We start from the raw sequence: 25,893 nt of genomic DNA on the forward strand, positions 1-25,893 counted from the left end.
AGTAGAGGTGATTCGGAAACAGTTCTCTAGACTCATAATTTGAAGATTTGAAACCTTCTTGGCTTTGCAGTCTTGAAAATCACAAATCAACTTTTTCTTCTTAGCTAAGAAATAGCCTCTTTTGTCATCAGAAATATTATTTTATGTTTGAAAGTTTTCATGGGATTCTACAAGCAATACGGGGCACTCTAGAAGAGACTATAAGTACAAAATAATAGAATTTTAAAGCTAAAAGGAATTGAAGAGACTTACTCTAGCTTACTAATGTCAGAGACAAGGAAACAGAAGCCAAACTTGACATAATCAAAGAGATAAATATGAAAGTACACAATTTAAATGGGAAAGAAGACTCTTCCAGGGTGTATCATGTATTTTAATTAACCTTAGTTTGAATAATTGGAACAAGTGCAAGCTTAGTTTTATCTCTGTCTATATAAAAGAACGAAAGAAACACTTATCATTAATGACCTTGCTTGCGTATGTCTAGAAGACATAGCCCTAAGGAAAGAGTATTTTCAATACTCAAAGGTATTTTCAATATATGGAAAGCTGGAATGGTATCATTACTTCTGACAGCCAGTGACTGCTCAGAACTGAGGTAGGCTTAGAGACATGAGGGTGGTTTTCTGTATGCATATGTATGTGTCTAAAAAGACAAATCTTTGTGGGATTCATTTTCAAATTTTATTGCAAATGCTTATATAGTTTTTTTAAAATAATTTCATTGTTATTTATCATTTTTAGTAGGAAGGTAAGACCAGAGCTTTCAGCCTAGATCTGGATTTCCAGCATAACTGCATTTTCAACACCACTGTGCTTTGATGTTATTACTTTGCCAGAGGGCAATGCATATTTTAAAAGTCCATATTAAGTTGCAAATTGTGTCATGGACTGGTGTTAATTGCCATTTAATTAAGATACCTAATAGTAAGATAGTCAAAGACCTTTTTTTTTTTTTTTTTGCATTTATCTTGGAAATCCAGTAAAGCTGTATCAATTCTGCAAAAAGTTATAATGAATTAAAACATTATTTCTAGAGAATGGTAGAAAATCTTGCAATCCTATTTCTTCCTGCTTAGAATGACACTGAACAGTTATTCAATTATGTGAGAGTTTCCAGTCAGGAGATTATTTCTCTGTGCTTTTAAAGGTATCAGATCATGCAGGTCAATTTCCTGTTAAAATTTCTTTGTTTACTCATATATATTTTTTCATTGCTGAACTTAACTATATAAAATAAACTGCTTCACAGCTTCAGTGTCACCTAGCGTATTTCTTTTGGTAGACTAACTATCATGGTACCTTCACCAAGAAGTGCTTATCAATACCTTTGTGGATAAAGGGATTTCCATTATCTCCATCCCTACCTCTGATCTTTGAGGATTTATGTATGAAGAGTCTAATTACACAAATTTGCATCAAGCAGATAATATCACAAAACTTTACTTCATGTGCTTTAATGCAATCTAAAATAATAATAATTAATTTAAAAGTTCAGATTAATGTTTGACATATTTGAAAAAGAGTCTACTGTTCACTTTAGTTTTGTATACTAATATTTTTGAAGCCTCAGTTTTAAGAAAATGGTCTTCAGACAAATTCATAGTGACTAATTAACATTGGCTTTCAACTCTTGTTTAATGTACTACAATAATAATTTTGACGCTATAAAGAGTCAGTGATTTCCAGGACATGAATTTTAGAATTACGTAAATCTGGAAAGAGCTATACATTTACAACAGTCAAAGAATATATTTGAAAATACTTAATCCTTTGTAAGAGAGAAGCTATTCTCAATATCAAAGAGAAAGAAAGAGTCATATTACTAACGACTGTTTTTGCCTAATGTATAGGGATACAACTTCTGGTAAGCTAGCAATATTAACTCTATTAAAAACTACAATCCTGAGTGATTTGCAACTGTCATTGACGGTTATTATAATAGGATAACAAGTATTCTGATAGGAATATGAATTGTGTATGCCCACCATATTTCACAAACGATAGCAGTCAATGGAATTTTTCTGTACATGTCTAGCTGCATAATTTTTGATTTTTACAAACAGTATTTTAGTGCTAAAACGACTATATGTTTCTAGGTTTACTTTTGAAAGTCCTTTGTCAAGGTTTAAGGTTTCTTATGTACACACACACAGGAAACGATAGGCCACTATGGTGAACTCGTTGAAAAATGTCACTGGAGACAAAGTATGTTAATAGTATTCTAAATGTTTCTTTTAGTAATAAAACTTCAGTTAAAGACTTTACTATGTTCTCAGAAGGAACAGCTTACTTATGTAGATGGAAAATAGAGTGGTTTTTATTTCTGCACACCTCAAGTACCCATTCTATAAAGAAATGGTAATTTTAAGTGTGGCTTGGCTTTAAATTAGTCCTGGGTGAATAGTTCATAGAGAAAAAATGAAGCCAGTTAGGCCATCTTGACTTAATTTGCAATCTAGAATTTAAATAGAAATGTATAGAGAGTAACCTGCATTTAAATGGGATGGGTATGAATTACTGCCAGTCTTAAAACATTATGTTGTAGCATAAAAATATACATTCCATGCTGTTGTCATGTTAAATGATCGTATTTCTTACAGGACAGCTATATTTTCAGTGATTTGTTTAAAAAGAATGTCCTTGATTTGTATTATTGAATTTGCCCTAAACACCAATGCTTGATTAGATTTTTCAAGTGATTACTTTTAAAATTGTCACTAATATTTATTAAATATTGATAGCAAATTTCAGTTGCATGCCCTCTGCCTCAGTTCTTATATTAAAATAATGTATGTCCCTATTTTAATATGATAATAGTTAATTTTATATGCTCCACCCCCCATTTTTAACGGATTAAATAGAAGACAAGTTATGCTATAAAACAACTTATCCATAATATATACTCAACAATTGATAACTCAGAGGGACCTGAGTTATCTTCTATCTCAACTGACACATTTTACAAATAAGAAAACATAGCTTAAAGCATTTTAATGTTATGTCTTAGTTTTTTTTCCAGTTTCTACACAACAGATATATAAACAAACTTTGGAAATACAGCGTATTTGTGAATTTGGAAACGGTTGTATAGCTTCTCTAAAAACGATCCATCTTCAATTTCGTAAGAAAAACTGACATCTAAGGTTGTAGAATTGTGTGTAAAACAAGACTAAATTGACCTTGAATAAGGGTCTTAAGGACTCCCTTGGTGGGGTTTCTTGCTCTGGGTCTCTCACTTGTTTGCAGTGACCTGGATGTGCAAACACAGATCTCTTGACTGGGCTAGGAAAACTCAGACAGTGGGAACTCCTCTTGCATCTGTGTCTCTGTGTGGTCTCTCCATCTGATTTTTTTCAGCTACCTATTTAGGGTAGCTGAACTCCTAATTAATTTGTGGACTCAGGTCTTTTAAGAGGTGTGTCTTTAAAAGAGAAAGAATCAGATAGAGTCTGTATTTCCTAACCTAGCTTGGGAAGTCTTACAGCACCATTCTGTTTGTTAGAAGGGAATCACTATCTAGCTTAAATTGAAGTGAAGGGGAGGTAATTCAACTCCACCCTTTGTGGGAAGAGTGTTTTAAAACCATCCCAGTGGTTTCAAGGCTTTTTTTTTTTCCATCTAGGAATGTTTACGTTTTTCTTCTGGTTCCCAGCTGCTCTTTGACTATGAGATTGCTGTGTTGCTAGATTAGAAACCTATGGATAAGTATAGTTTCACTATGCTTATGACTAAAGTATTATATGAGAACCTGATTTCCAAGATTGAAAACAAAAATTTGATTGTCTCTTAAGGACAACTTACTTTCCAGGGAAGGCTACTTTGGAACATGTTTGCTTTTGAGAGATGACTCTCTCTCCAACCTTCTGAAAACAAAAGGAAATCAGCATCTTACTCATTTTCTGGGACTTCAGCCAAATTCTTTGTTTCTTACCTAATTTGTCTGGGGATATAATGACAGCAAGTTGAATTATGCCTTTGCATATTATATAATACGTAATTATAAAAATTAGGTCTAACTTAAGTAATGAATTTAATTAATAGTATGCTTGTATTTGGTGAATAAAGTGCTTGCCTGATAAATACTTACTGATGTCTGTATCACAGAATCAGTCATCTTGAACATTTGATATTAATTCAAAGTGAAATTCAAGTTTTTATGAAAACCGGATACTTTGGCTGCTGTTAATTTTTTAGTGGCATGTAAATACATTTTTTTTGTGTGTGTTTTTGCTAGATAATAAAGATGCACTATAACAAAAATATACTTACCCTAATTTTGTATACATTTTACTTTTTGGCTTTGAAAGCATGATTTTATGTATTTCAGATCCACAAGTGAATGAGGAGGAATGTTTAATATAAAAAGATTATATGAAGAGTGAAGAAACTTCCCTTCCCCACACATACTTTTTTTTTGGTGCTTCTTTCTAGTGTCTTGTCCATTTGGCCTATAGTCATGACTGGGTTTCTTCCATCCTTTCAAAATCAAAGAAAGTAAAATTCTCTCTAGAGCCTGGCATCAAATCTTTTTTGGCTTCTGCCCATCTTTCTTCTTCCTCTCTAAAGTATTAACAAAGTAACTCCCGCTTGCCTTCTCCACTTTCTCTTTCCAGTCACTTATTAACCTTCTGTGTTGTGATTTTCTGCCTAGGACAGATCTGAAATTGCTCTTAACAATGAATTAGCACCTAGCAGACCTCATCTTCCTTGACTTCTCTGTGACCTTAGACCTTAATTGCCCACTGTCTTCTCCTGGAATCTCTTGTCCTGTCACTTTTATAATTTAATCCTCTTTCACTTTTCCCTTAACCTTTCTGATTCCATTTTCCCTAGTTCATCTTACTAACTCATTGTTTTTTTCTCCCCTTCAATTTTGATAACCCCAGAATTTTCTTTTCATTTCTTTTCTCATTCTGTATCATCTTCCTGAAGAAATTCATCTCTGAGTGAATAACTTCAAAATCCGTATCTTCAGAGTGTATTTCTTTCCCCAGAACCCCAGTCATCTATTTCCACTTTCTACTTGACATATATACTGCATGTATCACAGACACCTGACACATCATCCTTGAAATATGCATTGAAGTGAATAGACATACACTTCTATTACAACAATCTATTTCTCTTTCTGTTTTTCTTTCTCACAGTTTGGTAACCTCATCAATCTTCACCCTTTTTTTTTTTTCCCCTCACCACCTACCTTCAGTCATCCACCAACTTCTACGAATTTAAATTCCTAAACATTATTTCAGACTGTCTGCTTTTCTCCAGTCTCACTGCTATCACCTTAGGTTGTGTCCTCATTTTCTAGTTCCAGGACTATTTTTCTACCCTCTTAACATGCCCAGAATCCTGTAATTGTGCCAATATTGAGTCCAGTTCTATCCAGCTCTTTGTTTTTACCACCACACTCACTATACTGCCTGATTTTCAAATTAACAAATTGAATATTAAACCCAGGACATATGAAATTATTTCAGTAATAATTTTATAATTTTAAATATCACTTTATAAATAATTTTTAAAATATGAATTAATATTATTGAATTTTGTACACAAAAATGCATTTATATTTTATAGGATACAGATTCATTAACCATTCATGTATTGAGCAAATGTTTATTAACCACCTTGCCATATGGCAGACACAGCTAATAGGCCGAAGATACCAGCATGAGTTAAATAACTGCCCCCAAGCAACTCACAGTCCCATGAAAGAGACATATAGACGAATACTAACACTGCTGTGTAATAGCTGCTAAACAAAGGAGCATAACAAAGCTTTAAGAGCCCAAAGTAGGGAATAGCTTACTTCTAAGAGAACTGAAAATGTGTCAAGAATGTATTACATAAAGCTGTATTGTGAAGTAAGAGTTAGAGCCTGTCTGACAAATAATTGGGAGAAGGAAGTCTTAGGCAGAGGAAACGATGCCAGCAAAAGCAAGGAATACAAGGAATAACGTGTTTTATGACAGGGAGCAGTATACAGAGATTTGTTGGATGCGGTTAGAGGAATCACTTAAGCGTGTTTGTGTCCACTTTGGTAATTCTAAACACTTGTAGAGCAGATTGGAGGGATGAGAGGTGGATGAAAGGAGATTAATTAGGAGGCTAGTGCAAAAATCTATGTGAGAGATGGAGAGAACCCAGACTAAGATGCTGACTTTGCAAAGAAGAAGGGAGAAAACCTAAGAACTGAGTAACACTATATTCTAAAGAAATATCCACACTCTATATATACATTATCTGTTCGTGTCTGTATTTTGTTTTTGTTTTGAATTGTAGACATGGGATGTAGAACTGGAAAGATCTGCAGAATCCTGGGCTGAAACTTGTTTGTGGGAACATGGACCTGCAAGCATGCTTCCATCAATTGGACAGAATTTGGGAGCACATTGGGGAAGGTAGCTTAAAATACAACTTCTTGTTTCTGAAAACATAAGAGCGTGAAATGTAATACTTACTAATTCATCATTGTAAGTTTTCAAAGGCTTAGTCCCTAAAAGGAAAACAAGCAGTCACACCAAGACAAATAAGAAAAAATAAATACCATGCCAGAATGATCAGTAGTATTTTAAACTTATTTTTGTTTGAAGTAATTGATATATTAGTGATGTAAAGTGCAAAAGTATTTAATATTAATAAGTTACACAAAACTGCCTCTCTATCCAACTTCGTCAATCTTTTTGGCAATAGTTGGTTTTATATTTTCTCCAGCCTTACTTGATTTTTGTGGTTATTTTCTTTCAAATAGATATAGGCCCCCAACATTTCATGTACAAGCATGGTATGATGAAGTCAAAGACTTTAGCTACCCATATGAACATGAGTGCAACCCGTATTGTCCATTCAGATGTTCTGGTCCTGTATGTACTCATTATACACAGGTATGTTTTGGGTATATTACACTTCATTCGTTTAATTTGAGTTCGTGTAAACTAACAGTTTTTTGTGTGTGGGGGGGGGAGAACTTAGGATACTGAACATTTGCCTTCCTTATGTCATTTGTATGGTTATTAAAATATATTAATATTGATTTATGTAGCACAAGCTTATAAATTTTTATAAACAATAAGAATAATTATCGAAAAAAGTACAGACATTTCCTTAAAAATATTATTTCAATGATTTTACATATAAAATACTTTAATATGACCCCAATAAATGCAAATGGGAAGAAGGTTACCATCTTCAAATTCAGATGGCAATTTTTTTATTTTCAAAAAATAAAAATATGGTTTTATTTACCATGATATTCAATATTCACATGTGTGCAGCATTTATCATGTTTTTAAATTTTCAGTGTTTGGATTGGGTATTGGACATGTTCTAAAACTTCTAAATCAAACAACAGATGGGAGATTTGACTAGATAAAGCTCACTACAGATCTGAGTTTCTAGAATTTCTATGACTGATTATTAGTGACTATAAAGCAAATGGTTCTGTATGCCTTGCATGGGACAAGATTAAGATCAGTATTGGACTCCCTGATAGCCGGTGGCACAGTGAAAATGTCACATTGTGTAAGAAATTTGAACACCTAAACTTTTGCTTCAGTACTTTCTGCTTTAAGATGAGAAATTCTGTTCATTTGGTAGGTAAGTTTCTTCACAGGAAAATTAATACAGCATTTAGGTTTGTGAGGATGTAACATTTGAATTATTTAGTAATAAATAAGATGTTTATGTCTTATATCTGGATAGAGTTATATACCTGTGTATCTCTCTTTTTTTTAAAGTTAAATTAAGTATTTCCCCAAGTCTCAGGAAAAATATTGTTTCTGACATTGCCTCATTTCATTTTGAATAGTAACTGTTGGTTCTCCAGTTCACTTTTATGCATTTTCTCTCAGATATGTTTTTGTCTTACTTCATCTCAGCCTACTTTTTCTAAGCCTTTCCTTTCTCTAATGTAGGTGGTGTGGGCAACAAGTAGCAGAATAGGCTGTGCCATTAATTTGTGCCATAACATGAACATCTGGGGGCAGATATGGCCCAAAGCTGTCTACTTGGTGTGCAATTATTCCCCCAAGTAAGTAAACAAAACACTACTTTCATATGTAAGTATTTCTTAACAACATAAAAATAACTTTATATTCTTGATTTTTTTCCTTATTTTCAGTGTGTATTATTGAGTAAAGTGCATTGTTTTAACTGAGTTTATGTCATATGGCAGCAATTATGGTTGCCTGATGTGTAAAACTGGTGCTTAAAAGGAATATGAAAATTGAAAATATAATCTTTTTAAAGATAGGAATCATATTTTTAGGGCTTCAGTTTGATTTATTGCACTACTATATTGTGTAAATGTTTAATAATTTTGGTCTACTAGAGATGAGAAACTATAGACTGAGAAATGTATTTTCACCTATGTAAAGACCCTTCAAATAATTACATTGAAAATATTGTACAACGGAACTTAGGGTCAAATCTACGTCTAAAATCTGTTTTTATTAAAACAAATGGGATATAGATGAATATTCCATAGCAGAGGTTAGTGTTTTGCAGAAGTTTGGTTTTTCAGTTTTTAGCAATATACATAACACATTATTTCAAATATTTTCAAAAGAATGAGGTAGCAGTGTATGTTTAAACTTAGTAACAATGAGATATCACTTCCCATCTGTCAGAATGGTTATCATTAAAAACAACACAAATAACAAATGTTAGTGACGGTGTAGAGAAAAGGGAACCCTTGTCCACTGTTGGTGGGAATGTAAATTAGTGCAGCCACTGTGGAAAAACAGTATGGAGATTTCTCAAAAAACTAAAACTAGACCACCTCTTAATGGAGTGGATTGTCTTTTGAAGGGGAAACTGGTGGGGCCATGCCCCCTACAAACATGGCCGGCCCTGTTCTGCTTGCCCACCTAGTTTTGGAGGAGGCTGTAGAGAAAATCTGTGCTACAAAGGTATGTGATACTGTGTTGTAATATTCAGTTTGATTTATATTTTCATCCAACTTCTGCATTAATTTGTGTTTGAAAGCCAAAAGCACATTTAATTATTACATGAAAAGTTCCTAGAACTCTATTTCAAATATTTAGAAGTCATTTAAAATATTTTTTAAAAATTTATAATATTAATAAGTCTATTATACCAACATGTATTTAAAGGAAAGTTTCATGATTATTCCAGTTAACCACTTAATTCTACTTTGAAATTATCCCAGAGTGACAAGTATATTTTCAATCTTAAAAGCCATTCATTTCTTGATATAGTGTTGACTAGAATTATTTCCATAAATGTCATGATTTCTGAAGAATTTAACACAATTTATTTTAAGCACTTTAAGAGTTTTTGCCTAAATACCTATCCATGAATCTTACTGAACCATACCCAATGAATTATACTAATTCTCTGCTTCTTACTGCAGAGTATACAATTTGTCATGCCAAAATAACAACAACAAAAATATATATAATAGTATTATAAAACTGTTGCAAAAATTACTGTCTCAAATGTACTGGATGTCCTCAAAAATAAATATAAATATGATGTCCTTTTTGTAACACATGAAGATAAAACTTACCTGACAAAGCTTTGTGAAAGTCATGCTTTTTATTGGGCATCCAAGTGAACATTTTTACACTCTTACTACTTTGTTCTTAATGATGACTAAATGAAGATTAATGCAGACCAGGTGTATTTGAAAATATGTGTAAATGCAGCCACTTTTCAGTACTTATAAAGAGATATCTTTTTTCCTTAATGATTGAGTGCTCACTAGCTATAATAAGTAGACAAGAAGTAAGCATATAGTTCACTGTGTAATAGGAGCCATTTTTAATTCCTGAAAGCTTTTTTCATTGTGCCTGAGTCTGTTTTCCATCCCCCAAACCTCCAACCTGCTTGCTCCATTGTCAATGACCACAGTGTCTTACTAAAGCTGACTTTCCTCTGAATTCGTACTTCCTTTCTCTAGATTCTGAATTCTTAGACATACATGCAAATAACCACATTTCCAAAATGTGCCCCTGTCAAGCCCTTAATACAAGCCAACCTGGAAAAAATATTAAATTCAAAGTTTGCATATTTTCCATTGTTAAGTTTAAATTTCTGCACATTGAATTTCCTTCTGCAGTAGAAACCTTTCCATGGAAACTGATATTGTGGTAAATAGCAAGCGCATGTCCATCCTTCTTAGGCTGAATTTCCTTTCAGGAGAATTTTAAATGTGATCCTTTGGAAAATTTTAAGTGTTATCCTCCTGAAAATATGATTTCATTTGAGAAAACAAATTCAAATTCACTAAGCCCGACTTCATTAGATCACTGTGTAGACCTCATGATGTCATTATGAAAGGTAATCACTGATACCACTTTAAAATATAAGCAAAGTTTAGAAATGATTCCATTTAATGTTAGCATAAATGAGTCAAGGGCTCAAAGGTTTATGCATCTGTTTTATTTATTCCAATGCAGTATGTAAGATCACCACCTTAAGCCAAAACTTGTGCCAGTGTACAGTACTGATTTTTCTAGTAGCTTTCAGTGTTAAACAGGCATATAAAGGTGTATCATGGGTAATTTGTGCACATTTAAGATGGATTCGTATTTCCTAAATCCATTCTCTCTAACAGAAGGATCAGATAGTTATTACCCTCCTCAAGAAGAAGAAACAAATGAAATTGAACGGCAGCAATCACAAGTCCATGACACCCACATCCGGACAATAGCAGATGATAGTAACAGAAATGAAGTCATAAGCACACAGCAAATGTGTAAGATCTCTGCATTATTTACATTTTAAAGTTTACATTGCTGGCATATTCAGCTATATTTTATTAATCTGAACATTTTTAGAATGGCAAAAACTTGGCGTTAGACTGTATGGGATGAATTAGAGCAGCTGTCGCATCATCTAAATTATTATTATTTTCTAAATTTTAGCTCAAATTGTTTCTTGCGAAATAAGGTTAAGAGACCAGTGCAAAGGCACAACCTGCAATAGGTAATATTTATGATTACTCTCAAAATTAACTGGCAAGATTTAAAAAATATTTTCATTTTATATGGACATTCAGAGAAGCTAAATTTTGTTCCCCATTTTTTTAATTTAGATATGAATGCCCTGCTGGCTGTTTGGATAGTAAAGCTAAAGTTATTGGCAGTGTACATTATGAAATGGTAGGTATTATAAATATCATTATTTGAGGATAGGATCCTTTCATATAATATTTTGATTTTTTAATGGGAAAAATAACAATTTATATATGTATAGCTATTTTACTCAGAATTGTTTAAAGTCATACATAGTAACGAGTTGTATCCTATGCAGAATTCTTATCATTTTAACATCCTTTTATCCCTTCCTTTTCTCCCAGCAATCCAGCATCTGTAGAGCTGCAATTCATTATGGTATAATAGACAATGATGGTGGTTGGGTGGATATCACTAGACAAGGAAGAAAACATTATTTCATCAAATCCAATAGAAATGGTGTTCAAACAATTGGGTAAGTACCTAAATAATCTTTTGGACCAGAGGTTTTAAGTTGTAACAACAAGTTACATTCATTTAGAGCAAAGCATAGAAGAATTTAGTTTATAAAGAGAGAAGGTAATTTTCAAGGTTCATTTCAACTACATAATTTCCATGGGCAAAAAGAAGGAAAAGTATCTGAATTCAGAGTTGAACCCTTTTGCTTATAAAGATCATGCTAACACTCTAAATTTTCTAGTTTCATTAAGAATGTACAGATGTGGAGTTTTTCCCATTGTGAAGCAGTACATTTTTCAGCTATGATAAAAAGTGCCTGAGAAGGCTAATGATTTGCATATTCTTCCTGCCCTGTTTGGGAGAATTATTTATTTCATGCAACAGTAACTTTGTTAATAAGATAGATTACTAGGTAAAAGAGCATTTTGCAAAGTCTCTAAATATGTAATACATTATGTCACCTTTCTTTTGTCTGTTAAAATGTAATTTGACCCAGTATAAAAGCATTGATTAACTTTTGAAATGTTTGTCATATTAAATATACTAAATGTATTACTATAAAGCAGCATATTTTCATATATAATCTATAGAAAGTAGAAAAATGTAGCCTTTTGAAATATCTTTGTAGTTTCTCTTTCTCCTATGTAAAATGATAGACATTATTGAACCTCATAATGGAATGCCTTTTCTGAGGAAATATGATAGTCTCCTTTCCTGAACAATTGCGTGAAACTCCACAGTATAGAATTCATAATGATAAGAAAGAATTTGTTAAGAATCCTTGTAAATTGGTGGAATGATGCCCTCTGTATACAATTTTATTCAAAGGCCTGATGTGTGGTTTTTAGCCATTAGTGATTAATCTCTAAGTAAAAGCTTTACAGAAACACTTATTGATTAATTTATTCACTCAGCAGATACTTATCTTAAATAAATAATAAATATTAGTTTTTAGCTTTAGTAAGCCAAACATTGGGTGTTGCATTAAAGAACATTTATTTCCTATTATTTAGCTTTTTCTTTTAACTTGTTTTTTTAATTGTTTATTATATAAACTCTCTTGAGATGTGTGTGTGTCATATTAAAGTACCATCACAAATAAGCATTACCTTTTGCAATAGATGTTTTTTATGAAAGCCTGGGTATAGATAAACCAATTAAAATACCTATTCTTATATTCTTGCTTTTTAATAAAACATGTAAGGAGGAATTCATTCATTTATTGTAGACATTTTACTAGATACTAGGGGGAACAAAAAAATGAATGATGCATATTCCTTTAAGGTACTTATTATTTAGTAGTCTTTTTACACTGCCTTGTATTGACTATTTTGAAAGATTAAATTGTTTGGTTCTGTGGTAACAGGAAATGAGTATATTGAGAGTTTTAATTTTAATAGGAAACAAATATATAGATACAAATGTGTATTATTTTATGCTATATATAAGTTTTTGAGATTGATAATGAAAAGAGATCTTTCTCTGATATCAAGAATGGTATTTATTTGGCTCATACTTGAATGTAATATGAATTTAGCATAAAACAGATGATTAATTCTTATACTGCTACATGTGTAGATGTAGAATTCAAAGTTGAACCCTTTTGCTTATAAAGATCATGCTAAAACTCTAAATTTTCTAGTTTCATTAAGAATGTACAAATTTATAGTTTTTCCCATTGTGAAGCAATATATTAAATAAGAACATTTAAGAAAATATTCTTAAATAAGAACATTTAAGAAAAAATCAAATATTTATAGACTTAAAAATTATAAGAATTTATGTTGATGGTGATGCATGTAATATGTTGATGATTGAAATTTTTATGTTTTTATCTTCAGCAAGTATCAGTCTGCTAATTCCTTCACAGTCTCTAAAGTAACAGGTTAGCACTTTTTTCGTCTTATTTTCTTACCACTCTGTTGCACATTATTCTTTCTAAAAGATTTGCTTATTGTTTTGTGTTTGAATTCTTCAGTTCAGGCTGTCACTTGTGAAACAACTGTGGAACAGCTCTGTCCTTTTCATAAGCCTGCTTCACATTGCCCAAGGTACTGTTTTCTAGATTTTCTCCATTTTTAACCTGTAAACAGGGAGCCTTTTACCCTGGATAACTGCTTTTGCCTGAGATTCTGGTGTCTCTAGGACTCAGAAGATGTATCGTCTTGAACTGCTAGCAGCAGGGAGCAATGGACACCACAAACTGCATGCAATCCAGGCACTCCTAGTGTACTTTCTCCAAAAAACGTGGTTTTTTTTTTTTTTTTTTTTGTCTCCACGAAAATCTTTATTTTAGCATTTAAAAGAAAGAATCACATGTTCATTCCCCTACAGCTTTATGAGGCTTGGCCACCTAGTAAGTTACAAGTTACACACGTCAGGCACTTGTCTGGTCATTGCATGACTCTTTAATGGATCACATCAGGGCCAAGAAGCCCCTTTCCCTATGATTAGATGTAAAGGCAGGTACTGTTAAAATGTGTCAGCATTTTTATTCAAAGCATAATGGAAGTTGTAGACGAAGGAATGTTTACTAGATCACTATCTACATTCTCATAAATATATAACAAGGTGTTAAAACCAGAGACTAGAACTCAGACAAGCAAAAAGCTCCTGCAGTCTTTCTTTGACCTGAACTTACCTACGAAGAAATGAACTCAGTTTGAATCTACTGATCTTGGCCTTCCACAGACCAAGTGCTAAATATGGTTAAGGTAGAGCATGCACAGCATGATCCTAAGGGCAGAGCAGCTGGTTTTATCGTCATAGGGTGGGCAATGAGTGTGCAGCAGTTCTCAAATGCAAAAATAAAATTTTATAGTCAATGGGGACAGCCTTCCTCCTACAGAAGACATTTTTTATAAAAATCAACCCTTTAATTCAAAGTTATAAAAACTCATTCATTTATTACTTATATTTAAGTGGTTCTGGTTTAGATGCTAAAGTGTACTGTGTTATACAAATTTTAGGAACATGAAATTTAAATAAGAAATGTAGTCATTTCTTAAAAACTGTTGAGGAAGATCGGCTTCAATTGGTAAAGGTAGTTGCAATGAAGTTTTTTTGTGTTTTTTTTTAAGAATACTTTTAGAAAACTGATACTTTTATCAAACAATTATTTTCATATAGTCATTTTGTTGAGACTCTGATTTACTATGTAGAATGAATTATGTATTTTTCCAGTCTTAGCTTTGATTTCCTTTTAGTGTATGAGTGTGTGTACTTGTGTGTGTGTATGTGAATTCAGAAGAGCCAGTCAATTTAAATAAGTGCCACTTGGCAGTTTCTTAAACTCTGGGAGTGAATTTTTAAAAATATCATGTGACTGACTGAACACTGATAATTGGACCCTATGTTTAAATAAAAGAACTTTTGGAAACTTTGAAAAAAGGAGCCAAAGTATCAGGAAGGGAGTAGGATATCTGGAGAAAGAACATTCCATTCAGAGGGAAAGATAAACTCAAAGGCCCCGAGGATGAGATTATTCTGTATGTTTGAAGAATAACTATTAGGCCAGTGTGACAGGAGCTGGGTGAGAAAGTGAGAGAGGGGTAGGATATAATGTCAGAGAGGTAATGGGAAGACAGAATACTCAGGGCTTATTGGCTATTATAAGGATCCTGTCACTTGTTCTGAATTAGATGGAAAGCCACTAGAATATTTGGAGCAGAGGAATGATATGACTAGACTTGTATTCTTCAGTGTAAGTGTGTGGCAAAATAGATTGGAGGGGGCAAAATCGGAAGCAGGGAGACCATAGGGGAGCCTATTGCAGTGAGCTAGATATTGGAAGATAAAGTGCAGAGTTACAGTGATTGAGGTGCTTAAGGATGCTCTGATTTTATTTCAGTGTACAATGAATAGAAATTGGGTTGAATATAAGGTTGAGGTAAGGAAGGGAGTTAAGGATAGAATAAAGGTTTTTTTGGCCTGAGCACCTGAATAATGGAGTTGACATTTATTGTTGGAAGCCTACAGAAAGAAGATATTTGTGGACTGGGTGAGAAGATTAGGAATTTGGTTTCAAATATGCTAAATTTGAGATATTTATTAGGTCTATGTGGATATATTCAGTAAGCAGTAGGACATACAAATTTAGAATTAAGAGAAGAGGTCCCAACTAGAGATATAAATTTGGAAATCAGTAGTTTATAGATGATAATCAAAGCCATGAAATTGGATGAGATACCAAAGATGTGAACATAGAGAAAAGAAACTATGAGATGTCTGTGGCAGACAATGATTCAGTTTTTCCAAGTTATATGTTTACTAAATTCTGCAGTCATATTGGGTACCAAATTCCCAGATACTGAGAGAGAGTTACTTGCTGATGTTTGTTTCTGCTTTGGATCCCCAAATTAGAAAGCTTCCTGGCTAAGCTTTTTTTTTTTAAAAAAAAAAGAAAGAGAAAAGAAACACATCTGTGCCAAAAGCTGGAGGTAGGTAAAGTAAGCAGGAGCAATTGTGCTTACTGCTGGGATTGTACGATTGACCTATTTCAGAAGGAAAACGTGTGTATATATACACTGGAATGCTACACAATCATAAAAAAGAATGAAATTTTGCCATTTGCAACAACATGGATGGACTTGGAGGGCATTATGCTAAGTGAAATAAGATAGAGTAACACAAATACTTTATGATATCACTTATGTATGGAATCTAAAAAAAAAATACAACAAACTAGTGAATATAACAAGAAAGAAACAGGCTCACAGGTACAGAGAACAAACTGGTGGTTACCAGTGGGGAGGTACAGTATAGGGGTAGAGGATTAAGAGGTACCAACTATTAGGTATAAAATAAGCTGTGAGGATATATTGTAAAACACAGAACATAGCCAATATTTTATACTAACTATAAATGGAGTATAACCTTTTAAAAACTGTGAATCACCATATTGTATACCTGTAACATATAATATTGTACATCAGCTATACTTCAATAAAAAATAATGAGTAGGATTTAGAATGCTGAGTTTACTTTTGTGTATGCATGTCTATGATCTTACTAATAAGAAAGACTGAAATAACCAGCTACTTAATATTTGTAAGTATATATTTATTTTTTAGAGTATACTGTCCTCGGAACTGTATGCAGGCAAATCCACATTATGCTCGTGTAATTGGAACTCGAATTTATTCTGATGTAAGTACCCTAATTTATGCAGCTCTCAGTATCTATCTGTATGCATGCACACGTGTTTAAATGTATATATGTACATTTATATACAGAAAAAGGAACAGATTCTGTGTTGATATACATATTCTCGGAAAGGTCAATCATCAGTAACACTAAAAACTAAATATCTATATGCAAATATGCATGCATAATCATTTATCTTAACTAAATTTTTCTACATATCCTATCTATATCTCTTACATCAGATACTAAATGAAATAGCTTGGATGCATCCTTGGGAAGGAAAAAGCATTTTACTTTTCTTTAACCTTCCTTTTGGTTCTTCAGTACTTGAAGTATAAACTGGATAATTAAGAGTTTGTCAAATGTATGAACAATATCTTCACTGCCAAATGGGCATTTAGCAAGTAGCATAGAATCAAAAACAGGTAATCATTAAAATACATACAAAAGGAAACCAGTTGAGGGTGTATTGTAATGGATGCCAGGACTGGGGTTGGACGAGGAAGATTAGCTGTGATGGCTTCAGGGCCGGTAAGTGCTTTCTGATCCAGGTTTCAAGTGTGGGTTGGTAAAGAGGATTAGCGCACATTTTAGGTGGGGTGAATGGCACCTACAAAGACTTGGAGATGAGGTGAGAGCAAGTGAGCTGAAAGTGGGTGTGACTTGTAGGTTTGCTTGTATCTGAGCTGGTGAGATTTGAAGCTAAAAGGGGCTGCAGCCAACTTAGTGTGAGGGATGGAGGGAGGGATCCGGCTCTTGAAACATGTAATTGAGTCTAAATGAGAGTCTAAATACATGCTGATAAGTTTAGATTTTATGTGGCAGACATTTGGAAACCACTACCAATATCTAATCCAAAGAGTTCCAAAAGAAATTTAAGAAATATATTCTTGAGGTACTTGATGTATTCAGTAGAATACTATGTAAATTCAATTGTGAAGAGTCCTGAAATGTGAGGATTACCACCACTTGGTGAATTCATTTCGGGTTCCGGTTTTTTTGTTTTTTGTTTTTTTTCAGTTCAGCTTTACCGTTAAAATTATTCTCCAAATCTAAGTCTCTCTCCCAGCTCCAGGTTTGCAGTATTCTTATCTGCAATTTCAATGTCCTGTTGGTATCTTAATTTGGTAGTCCTCACAATTTGTGCTTATCTTCTTGTCTCTGAAAACATGCTTCTTCTAATTTTTCTGTGAACATCATGGTCATTCTTTACCTTCTGAATTATTGCCACCTTCTCTGTGAAGTGTACTACTGGTTCTCCTAATCCAAGTATGGTGTTGCTTTTCTTTTTTTTTTTTTTAATAAATTTATTTATTTAAAAAAGTTTTTTGGGTGTGTTGGGTCTTTGTTGCTGTGCGTGGGCTTTCTCTTGTTGTGGCGAGGGGGGCTACTCTTTGTTGTGGTGTGCGGGCTTCTCCTTGCAGTGGCTCCTCTTGTTGCGGAGCGCGGGCTCTAGGCACACGGGCTTCAGTGGTTGTGGCACGTGGGGTCAGTAGTTGTGGCTCACGGGCTCTAGAACTCAGGCTCAGTAGTTGTGGCGCACGGGCTTAGTTGCTCCACGGCATGTGGGATCTTCCCGGACCAGGGCTTGAACCCGTGTACCCTGCATTGGCAGGTGGATTCTTAACCACTGGACCACCAGGGAAGCCCGGTGTTGCTTTTCTTTAACCCTATTACTTTGTTTTTTTCCTTTTATTTAGCACTTAACTGATTCTGTTAGGCATTATGATTGTTTCCCCACCTCTTTTATTAAAGTTTCTTGAAGGCAGCAGCTGGGCAAATTATGCATTATTTTTTCACCAACAATTTTACATGTGCCAAGCTGTGAACAAGATGGGCCTAGTTCCTGCTTTAACAGAACTTAGAGCACACAGTGGTATCAGACATTTGGCAAACACCTTGAAACATAAATGTCTGTTTAAAAAAAATTAATAAATATATATGAATGAGGAAATCTAGAATCATCAGAGATTTCCAAAGAAATCATTCTTCCCAGGTTGTCCCTTTAAGTAAAAAAAACTTTTAATTTTACTCATGTCTGGTGAAAATCTTTCAAAATATCCTATACACTTCTGTACCTATAAGCCATCTCTTTGCTAGAGTTCAGGTTTTTATTGGAACTTATATCCTGAGATCATTTTATCTTTTTCTATCTCAGTGAAATGGGGTAAGAAATTTTGTATTACTATATAGAACAAGTTGGAAATATACATTTTTATGTGCTAAGTACAGAATCAGAGATTCAGCCATTAATTAAGCAATCCTCCCATCCCTTACCAAATACATTATCTATCTAAATACAAGACGTGGAAAAATGAGAAACCATCTATCAATCTCCCTCTCTCCCCCATCTTTCTCTCTTTCCATTTATAGAGTTACAACTTGTACATTCTATTGCTTTGAGCTTTTATTTCTCATTTATGACAGCTGAAATTAAATTTCTGCATTCATTAAAAATGTTCCAGTGTTTTCACAGATATGGTTTTTTCTTTTCGTGGTATAGTAGTTCTTATAATATGCGGGTAGGAAAAGAAAATCTCTTCTGACCTTTGAACTCAAATCGTAATGCCTGCTGACTGCATAGTTACGGGCAAAACAATAGTTTCAAACCATATTAAGTGCTTGGATTCAGTGAATGTTATATCTAAGCACTTTTATTGCCTTGGGAAAAATGCTGATGATAACCTTTTAACAGAACAGGATAAATACTGAAAAGTGTACAGTTATTTTTAATTCCATCTGTTATGAACCATATCGGACACAAATATTAATTCAGTGAGGGACTTTAAATGGTGAATAAAATGTGTCCTCAGAGTAAGGATATGGGGTTTCGGATGTATGGTATTTTGTGATATAGCAAAAACATGCAAAGTATTAGACAGCTTGGCATTCGGTCTCTCTGACCTAATAAATACTGACTGATGCCACAGAGTTCAGAGCACAGTAATAAAGCAAGGTCACGTAAGATGCACATGCTTATGTGAACTTAGAAAAGCACATTAGGTCACTCACATGTGCATAGAGATAAGAAAAGAATACACCAGTGGGTTCAGAAAAGACCCATCGGGATATGGGGTAGATTGCTTTATACTGAAAGAGTTCAAGCGTTTCATTTTGTAGGATTTTGTCAGGCTATGCTCAGCTATTGACAAATTTTGGTAGAACATTTGGATGAAAGCAATTGTCAAAGTCTACAGAAGACTTTAATTGGCCAAAAGAAAAGCATTGACTTCTAGAACTCAGTCGTATTAAAAAAATGGAAAGTGTTTGTTGGACCTGAAACAATTTTCTCCTTTATAGAAATTCCATTCAATTCAGATTATATAACTGGTACAATGCAAAAATAGAACTTTCTTAGTACCTCATGTCAGACCACTCAGACCAGAATGATGTACATTGCAAATCTAGGTAGAAGCGATGATTATTCTTCATCTTTTTTTCTTCTTGGGCTTATTCTTTTGGGCAAGTTTTCTCTACATAGGTTATATTATCTAATAGGAAAAACCTCCTCGTTTAATGTATGCCTGTATTTTGGAAAAGGGACTGTAGAGATATATAGAACTATGTTTGAGTTGCTCAGTCAAAACTGAATATAAAATGAGGTCCAGATAATCCCCCCTGTGAACGTTTGGTCAGAGTGACCCGGGTAGGAACTAGCAAAGGCTGAAATTTAAGAGTGATAAGTAGGCCCTTGAAGAGATAAAAGGAGCCAATTTGCATTTTATTGCTTGGACAGTAGTAAAAGCTTGCTGTTTGGACAGATTAGCTGGTGAAAGGATCTTATCCTTGCAGCCACCCTTAAGATCTACCTTCAGGTGCGACTTGCTTGGCTCTAACTTTGTGTCTTTTAAAACATTCCTTTATGCACAAAACATCATCCTGTAACTGCTCACTGGGTATCCACACAGAGACAGATGTCAGCAACCTTGTGTCCAATAGAAGAGTAGGCTGGACAAGTTCAGCAGACGTTTTCTAATGATGGTGGTTTTTTCCTTTCTTCTTCAGCTGTCCAGTATCTGCAGAGCAGCTGTACATGCTGGCGTGGTTCAAAATCACGGGGGTTATGTTGACGTGATGCCTGTGGACAAAAGAAAGACTTACACTGCTTCTTTTCAGAATGGAATCTTCTCAGAAAGGTAAATAAATTGATATATATGTTTATAAACATATATGTATTTAGATATATCATCTTTCCCATTATACTGGCTTTACAACCAACTCTCCTTAGCATGGCTTTGAGGTTTCGGGACTGAGCCAGTGTGCTTCCTTTGCACGCTGTGTAATAGTAGGTCTTCCAGGGATGGGAGAAGCTGCAGTACCAGAGATGCCTATCTCCTGCAGGCTTATAAAAATCAACATGAAAATCGGATTATGAGTCAGAACCACTCTTTTGTTAATTGATCTTATAATAAGGAAATTTCTTTCATCCTCTTCTGGATTTTCTAGGTTAGTTTTTACATGTAACTCTTTCTAGGTGAGCGAGGCACTGAATATTTCTCTACTCCAGTTGTCTGGCAAAGTGTTTGACCAAAACAATGAGTCTGATTTTCCCCGGAACCAAATTCTCTTTTTGATTGGAAGTTCGATGCCTAATATGATGTAAATGAACTCTTTCAGGTCATCTGGTATTTGGCTCATTAGTAATATATATTTCAGTGGTTTGAGAAAATTCATGTGACTTACTTTATCGAGTAATAATAAAAGTTAAGAGAAAAAAACCCTGTAGTGATTTTTTTTTTAAATCATTGGTACTTGGGGAAGTAATATTAAGTCCCATGTATTTTGTATAGATACAGATAAATCCCTAACTTTTAAACATTTACTAGGTTCTTCAAAATTGCCAGTGGAGGGTTTGCACATATGGTAAAGTTTCTGTAAAGGACACCAAAGGATGGTGCCATGCAGGATACCTAGATTGCCTTCCACGTAAGCATCTGGGTGCCATCTTCATAAAATGACAGCTTTGTATTTAGCATCTATTTTCAGATGAGACTGTATCAGGAGGCCATTGTTAAGGAGGTGGCTTCTCCACAACCTGACTTAGCTGACTCATATCAATGCCCTAGAGTACTAACTTACCGTTTCTTAAGTCTGAAAAAATTTAAATTGTATTGCCATCATACTTAGTAATATTTTTAACATCTAAAAAAAATTTAGTGAGGAAATTTAATGGTCAAACCTGTAAGATCCTAAGAATTTCTTCACTGAAATGTAAACAAACACACATAGCTCACTCCCCACACCCTTCCCCCATCTCTCTCCTTCTCTCTCTCTGTCTATATATATGAAAGACACAATATATAAAGTAGATGGCATTATAGAGTATGATATGCAGTTTTATAAGCTAAACTGAGTAATGTGGCTTCATTTACCTATCATGTTTCTTAAATTTATTTTAAACCTATAAGGTAGATGATATCCTAAGAAAACAGAATAATAATTATTTATTAACATCTACTACGAATTTTCCAGATGCTGGAGGGCCCTTTAAGTATATTAACTCAGCTCTACCAGTAGCCTTACAAAGTCGGTTCTCTAAACCCTAATTTACAGACATGTTAACTGAGGCTCAGAAAGGTTAAATGATACGCCCAAGGTCATATAACTGGTCAGTCTCAGAGCTCAGATTCAGAACTAGTTCTGTTAAGTTCAAAAATGTGTATTTTTCCGGTGTATCACTGTGTAAAAAGACACTTTCCAGGGCACTTTGTCAGTTTGTTTCCTACAAATAAAAATGGCTTTCAGTTAGCCGTCTGCTTGTATGAAAAACCTGGCTTGTGTATGTGTGTGTGTTTATTGCGTAATGTGTGTGCACACTTGTGACATTCTCATCTCTTCTTCTAAAATTCTCCCCTTTCTTTCCTTACACATGAATAACTATGTAAAAGAAATTGCACTTTGTCTCTCTCTTAGCATTTGTGTTTATCTCTAAAAGCTTTTTTGTATTATTAAGAAAATAATACTTTATGCAAAAAATATGGACTTCAAAAGTTTACATTTGATTAGAATAAATAATGATTAATGCCATTATCAACCAGTTTTAACTTGAGGCATTTAAGCAAAACATACCTTGATTAATATTGTCAAATAAAATATAAATAATTTAATAAAGAGTAAAAGGAATGATTTTGCATTGCTTTAAAGTTCTGTTTTAAAATACTTCTGAAATGAGATTGAGTGCCGTGTGTGTGTGTGTGTGTGTGTGTGTGTGTGTGTGTGTATGTTTCCATTTCAGTGAAGAAATACTTAGGACCTTCCAGATTTGACCATTAAATTTCCTCACTAAGATTTTTTTGAAACCACAGATGTTAAAATATTAATAAGTATGCTAGCTATATAATTTAAATTTTGTCAGACTTAGGGAATAATAAGTTAGTATTCTAGAGTATCTCTTAAGTATCTCCATCTCTTTAACTTGCAGTTAGCTTTTAACCATGCCGGTCAGTTGTAAACCTGTATCTTAGTATTTCCCCAGTAAAATGGCATAAGAGCCACTTAACTCTACTTTATTGGAACTAAAGGTGGTAATATATGAAAACATGACCTGGAATCTATAACGTTCTATATAAAGTACTATTATTACCACTATGCACCTTACATTTATTTAGTAAACTTGTGTACAACCAAGATTTTAAGAATTATGTCATCCTCACTCAAGCTTTCCAATAACTATAAATTATAGTAGTCTAAGAAAGTTGACCATCTGGATTCACAGAGCTGCTTTCTTGACTGTCATAAGAAAGCATGATTTGTTTGAAGGATTATATATGAAGATGACATCAATACACTTTGTGTATTTTTTGCAGTTTACAGAATCCTCCAGGAGGAAAGGCATTCAGAGTATTTGCTGTTGTGTGAAATGGAACACTTGGAGGAGGAACACTATTCCAAATGCCATATTTCTGAAGTTTGTATAAAACTGTAACATTACTGTACAGAAGATATCAACTATTTTCAACCCCCCATGAGTGTCAAATGCATATAAATTGTGTTAGACTACGTCTATAAAATAAAACATGGGACATTATTAGTTTAGGGAAAAGTAATGAATATGTAATGGTTTTAGAAATCCTGTGTTAAATATTGCTATATTTTCTTAGCAGTTATTTCTACAGTATTACATAGTCATAATTGTTCTACATTTCATATGTTATATTATATGGTGCTTTGTATATGCCACTAGTAAAATGAAACTAAACATTGAATGTGAATGTTCCTCAGAAAATCATCTGGTGCGTTTAAAAACAATAATAAAAATAGTAACTCTAAAAATGAAAAAAACACATACTGCATTTTCCCAAGTTCAATGCTATGATTACCTACTCCATATAATATCAAATTATTTTCCACATAATACCTGTATAGTTTTTCTCTTTTATTAAGTTTAGGCATATAGAATGTTAAGTCCTGATATTGCACTTATTTTGTATAAAATAATTCCTTAATATCCAAGTGAATGTTAAAATGTTTGATTTCTTGGGAACGGTCTTAATAGTAAATGGAATTACGTCAGAGTAGTGGTACGAAAACATTTCTAGTGATCATATAATAAATATAGGATTAAGCATGGGCAACCAGAGCTTTCTATGTATTGTTCAAACTGGGGTCACACATTTATATTGTATCCTGGCAAATACTCCTGCGGGCCAGGAAGTATAATAGCAAAAAGTTTAACAAACATGAACTGATGTATTGCATCACCATTGCCACTGATTTTCTTAATGGTAAATGGCCTTGTGTATAAATGTTGCCATATTATGGTATCTATAATGGTGATATATTTGTTTGTATGAAAAATGTATTGTGCTTTAAGACTAAAAAACTGTAAAATGTTAATTTTGGTAATATTTTTTCTGCTGGTGAATTTACTCTTTCCTTGTAAACATATTAAAATTAATCATGTTTCAAAGTATTTTTTTTAGTCCCCTTTGTATCCTTATTTTGATTTAGAAATCATTTTCAGCTAACAAAATTATTGTAAGTCTTTTGAATTTGGGTTTTGACATTAATCTAAACAACACCCCTTATATCAGATGTTGCAGAGTCACCCTGATTATTTAGTTATTTGTTTGTGAAAGAGAAGACAGACAATCATATATTTAGAAACATTATATTAAGGGAAATTTCGAAAAAGAGAGATTTATTTATAAACTAGAAGGAAGGAATCTGAAAGATACAAAGTGATTACGAAAATTTGGCAACAAATACTTCAAATATTTTTAGAAAGGAAATGAGTAGGTGTTTAGGAACAGATAAAAGAGAGATAAATTACAGGAGGGATCAGAGAAAGCAAGAGATCTGGATCATACCAAAAAAGGAAAGAAAAGAGGGGCTCACATAAACAGCTGCTGGAGAGGCAAATGGTGAAGAAACTAACACCACGATCGGTTATCAAGTATTGGCTGAGAATTGGTTCAAAATGTAGGTAATCAAAAAGTAACCATTTATATATTAAAAATGTCAAAACTTAAAGCAAATTTTGTGGGATCATATTTTTTTCCAAAAGACACAGACACCTTCTTAAATACTGTGATTAAAATGTAAACACATATAGTGAGATTCATCTTCTGTTCCTCACTCCTCCCCCCCTGAGTAGGGACGCCCCATTACTTCTGTCAGTATAAGGATTGTTATATTTGTCTCTCGTTTAGCTATTCATCATCAGTTTTCTGTACTCTTGCCACGTCTCCAAGTGGAGCCTTTTCATTTTGTTCCTCTCCATTCTTTTTCAGTGCATCATTAATTTTTACTGGAATTACTGTCTTCCATAAGTCCGTTATTTAAGAAAAACAGATCATCTTATAAAAGCATTTAAGACCCTCCATAGTCTTGCTCCATATTGCTTATCTCTGCTGTTCTACAGGCTGTGGCCTGGAGTAAGTTACATAACTTTCTATGCTTCAATTACCTCACCTGAAAAATGGGACCAATAATACCTCATAGGGATTGCTCTAAGAATTAATTGAGATATTATGTATAACCTACTTAAAAGAACATTAAACACACAATATATGGTCAATATACGTTAGTTTTTATTACTAATATCTTTATAATCATTTTTGTTGTTATTTACCACGGGGAAACTATGCCTCTGTCATAATACACTACTGATCCTTCAGCATTTAACTAAATGTGAAATCCTCCAGGAATGTTTCTGCAACTCTCCTGGTAAGAATAAAATAATGCTCTCTAATGTGCCTTTTTAACTTAACCATATTAATTTTTAAATTTTGCCTTATATTATATTTAGTTCTTTAAATTTAAGGATAAGCTCCTGGATAATGGTAATACTCTTATCTATCTC

The 25,893-nt window shown here is 33.5% G+C and overlaps 1 protein-coding gene across 2 annotated transcripts in view; it reads left to right on the top strand.

Moving 5' to 3' along the window:
• CRISPLD1 (cysteine rich secretory protein LCCL domain containing 1) overlaps positions 1–24,503 on the top strand; it is a 44,639-nt gene extending 20,136 nt beyond the window's left edge. The window contains exons 3-15 of one of the 2 annotated variants that reach the window (XM_007458442.1): positions 6,289–6,407; positions 6,758–6,890; positions 7,920–8,035; positions 8,815–8,915; positions 10,586–10,726; positions 10,896–10,956; positions 11,066–11,132; positions 11,330–11,460; positions 13,286–13,329; positions 13,423–13,495; positions 16,517–16,592; positions 20,595–20,725; positions 23,396–24,503. In XM_007458442.1, coding sequence (XP_007458504.1) covers positions 6,289–6,407; positions 6,758–6,890; positions 7,920–8,035; positions 8,815–8,915; positions 10,586–10,726; positions 10,896–10,956; positions 11,066–11,132; positions 11,330–11,460; positions 13,286–13,329; positions 13,423–13,495; positions 16,517–16,592; positions 20,595–20,725; positions 23,396–23,447 — 1,245 coding nt within the window. In that variant the 3' untranslated portion in view covers positions 23,448–24,503. Of the gene's footprint in view, positions 1–6,288; positions 6,408–6,757; positions 6,891–7,919; positions 8,036–8,814; positions 8,916–10,585; positions 10,727–10,895; positions 10,957–11,065; positions 11,133–11,329; positions 11,461–13,285; positions 13,330–13,422; positions 13,496–16,516; positions 16,593–20,594; positions 20,726–23,395 lie in introns of those variants that run through there. The other variant, XM_007458443.1, reaches the window with a different exon arrangement.
• The last annotated feature ends 1,390 nt before the right edge of the window (positions 24,504–25,893 follow it).

This window comes from Lipotes vexillifer, unplaced genomic scaffold (assembly GCF_000442215.2).
Source record: "Lipotes vexillifer unplaced genomic scaffold, Lipotes_vexillifer_v1.1 scaffold493, whole genome shotgun sequence".
Classification (NCBI taxonomy): domain Eukaryota; kingdom Metazoa; phylum Chordata; class Mammalia; order Artiodactyla; family Lipotidae; genus Lipotes; species Lipotes vexillifer.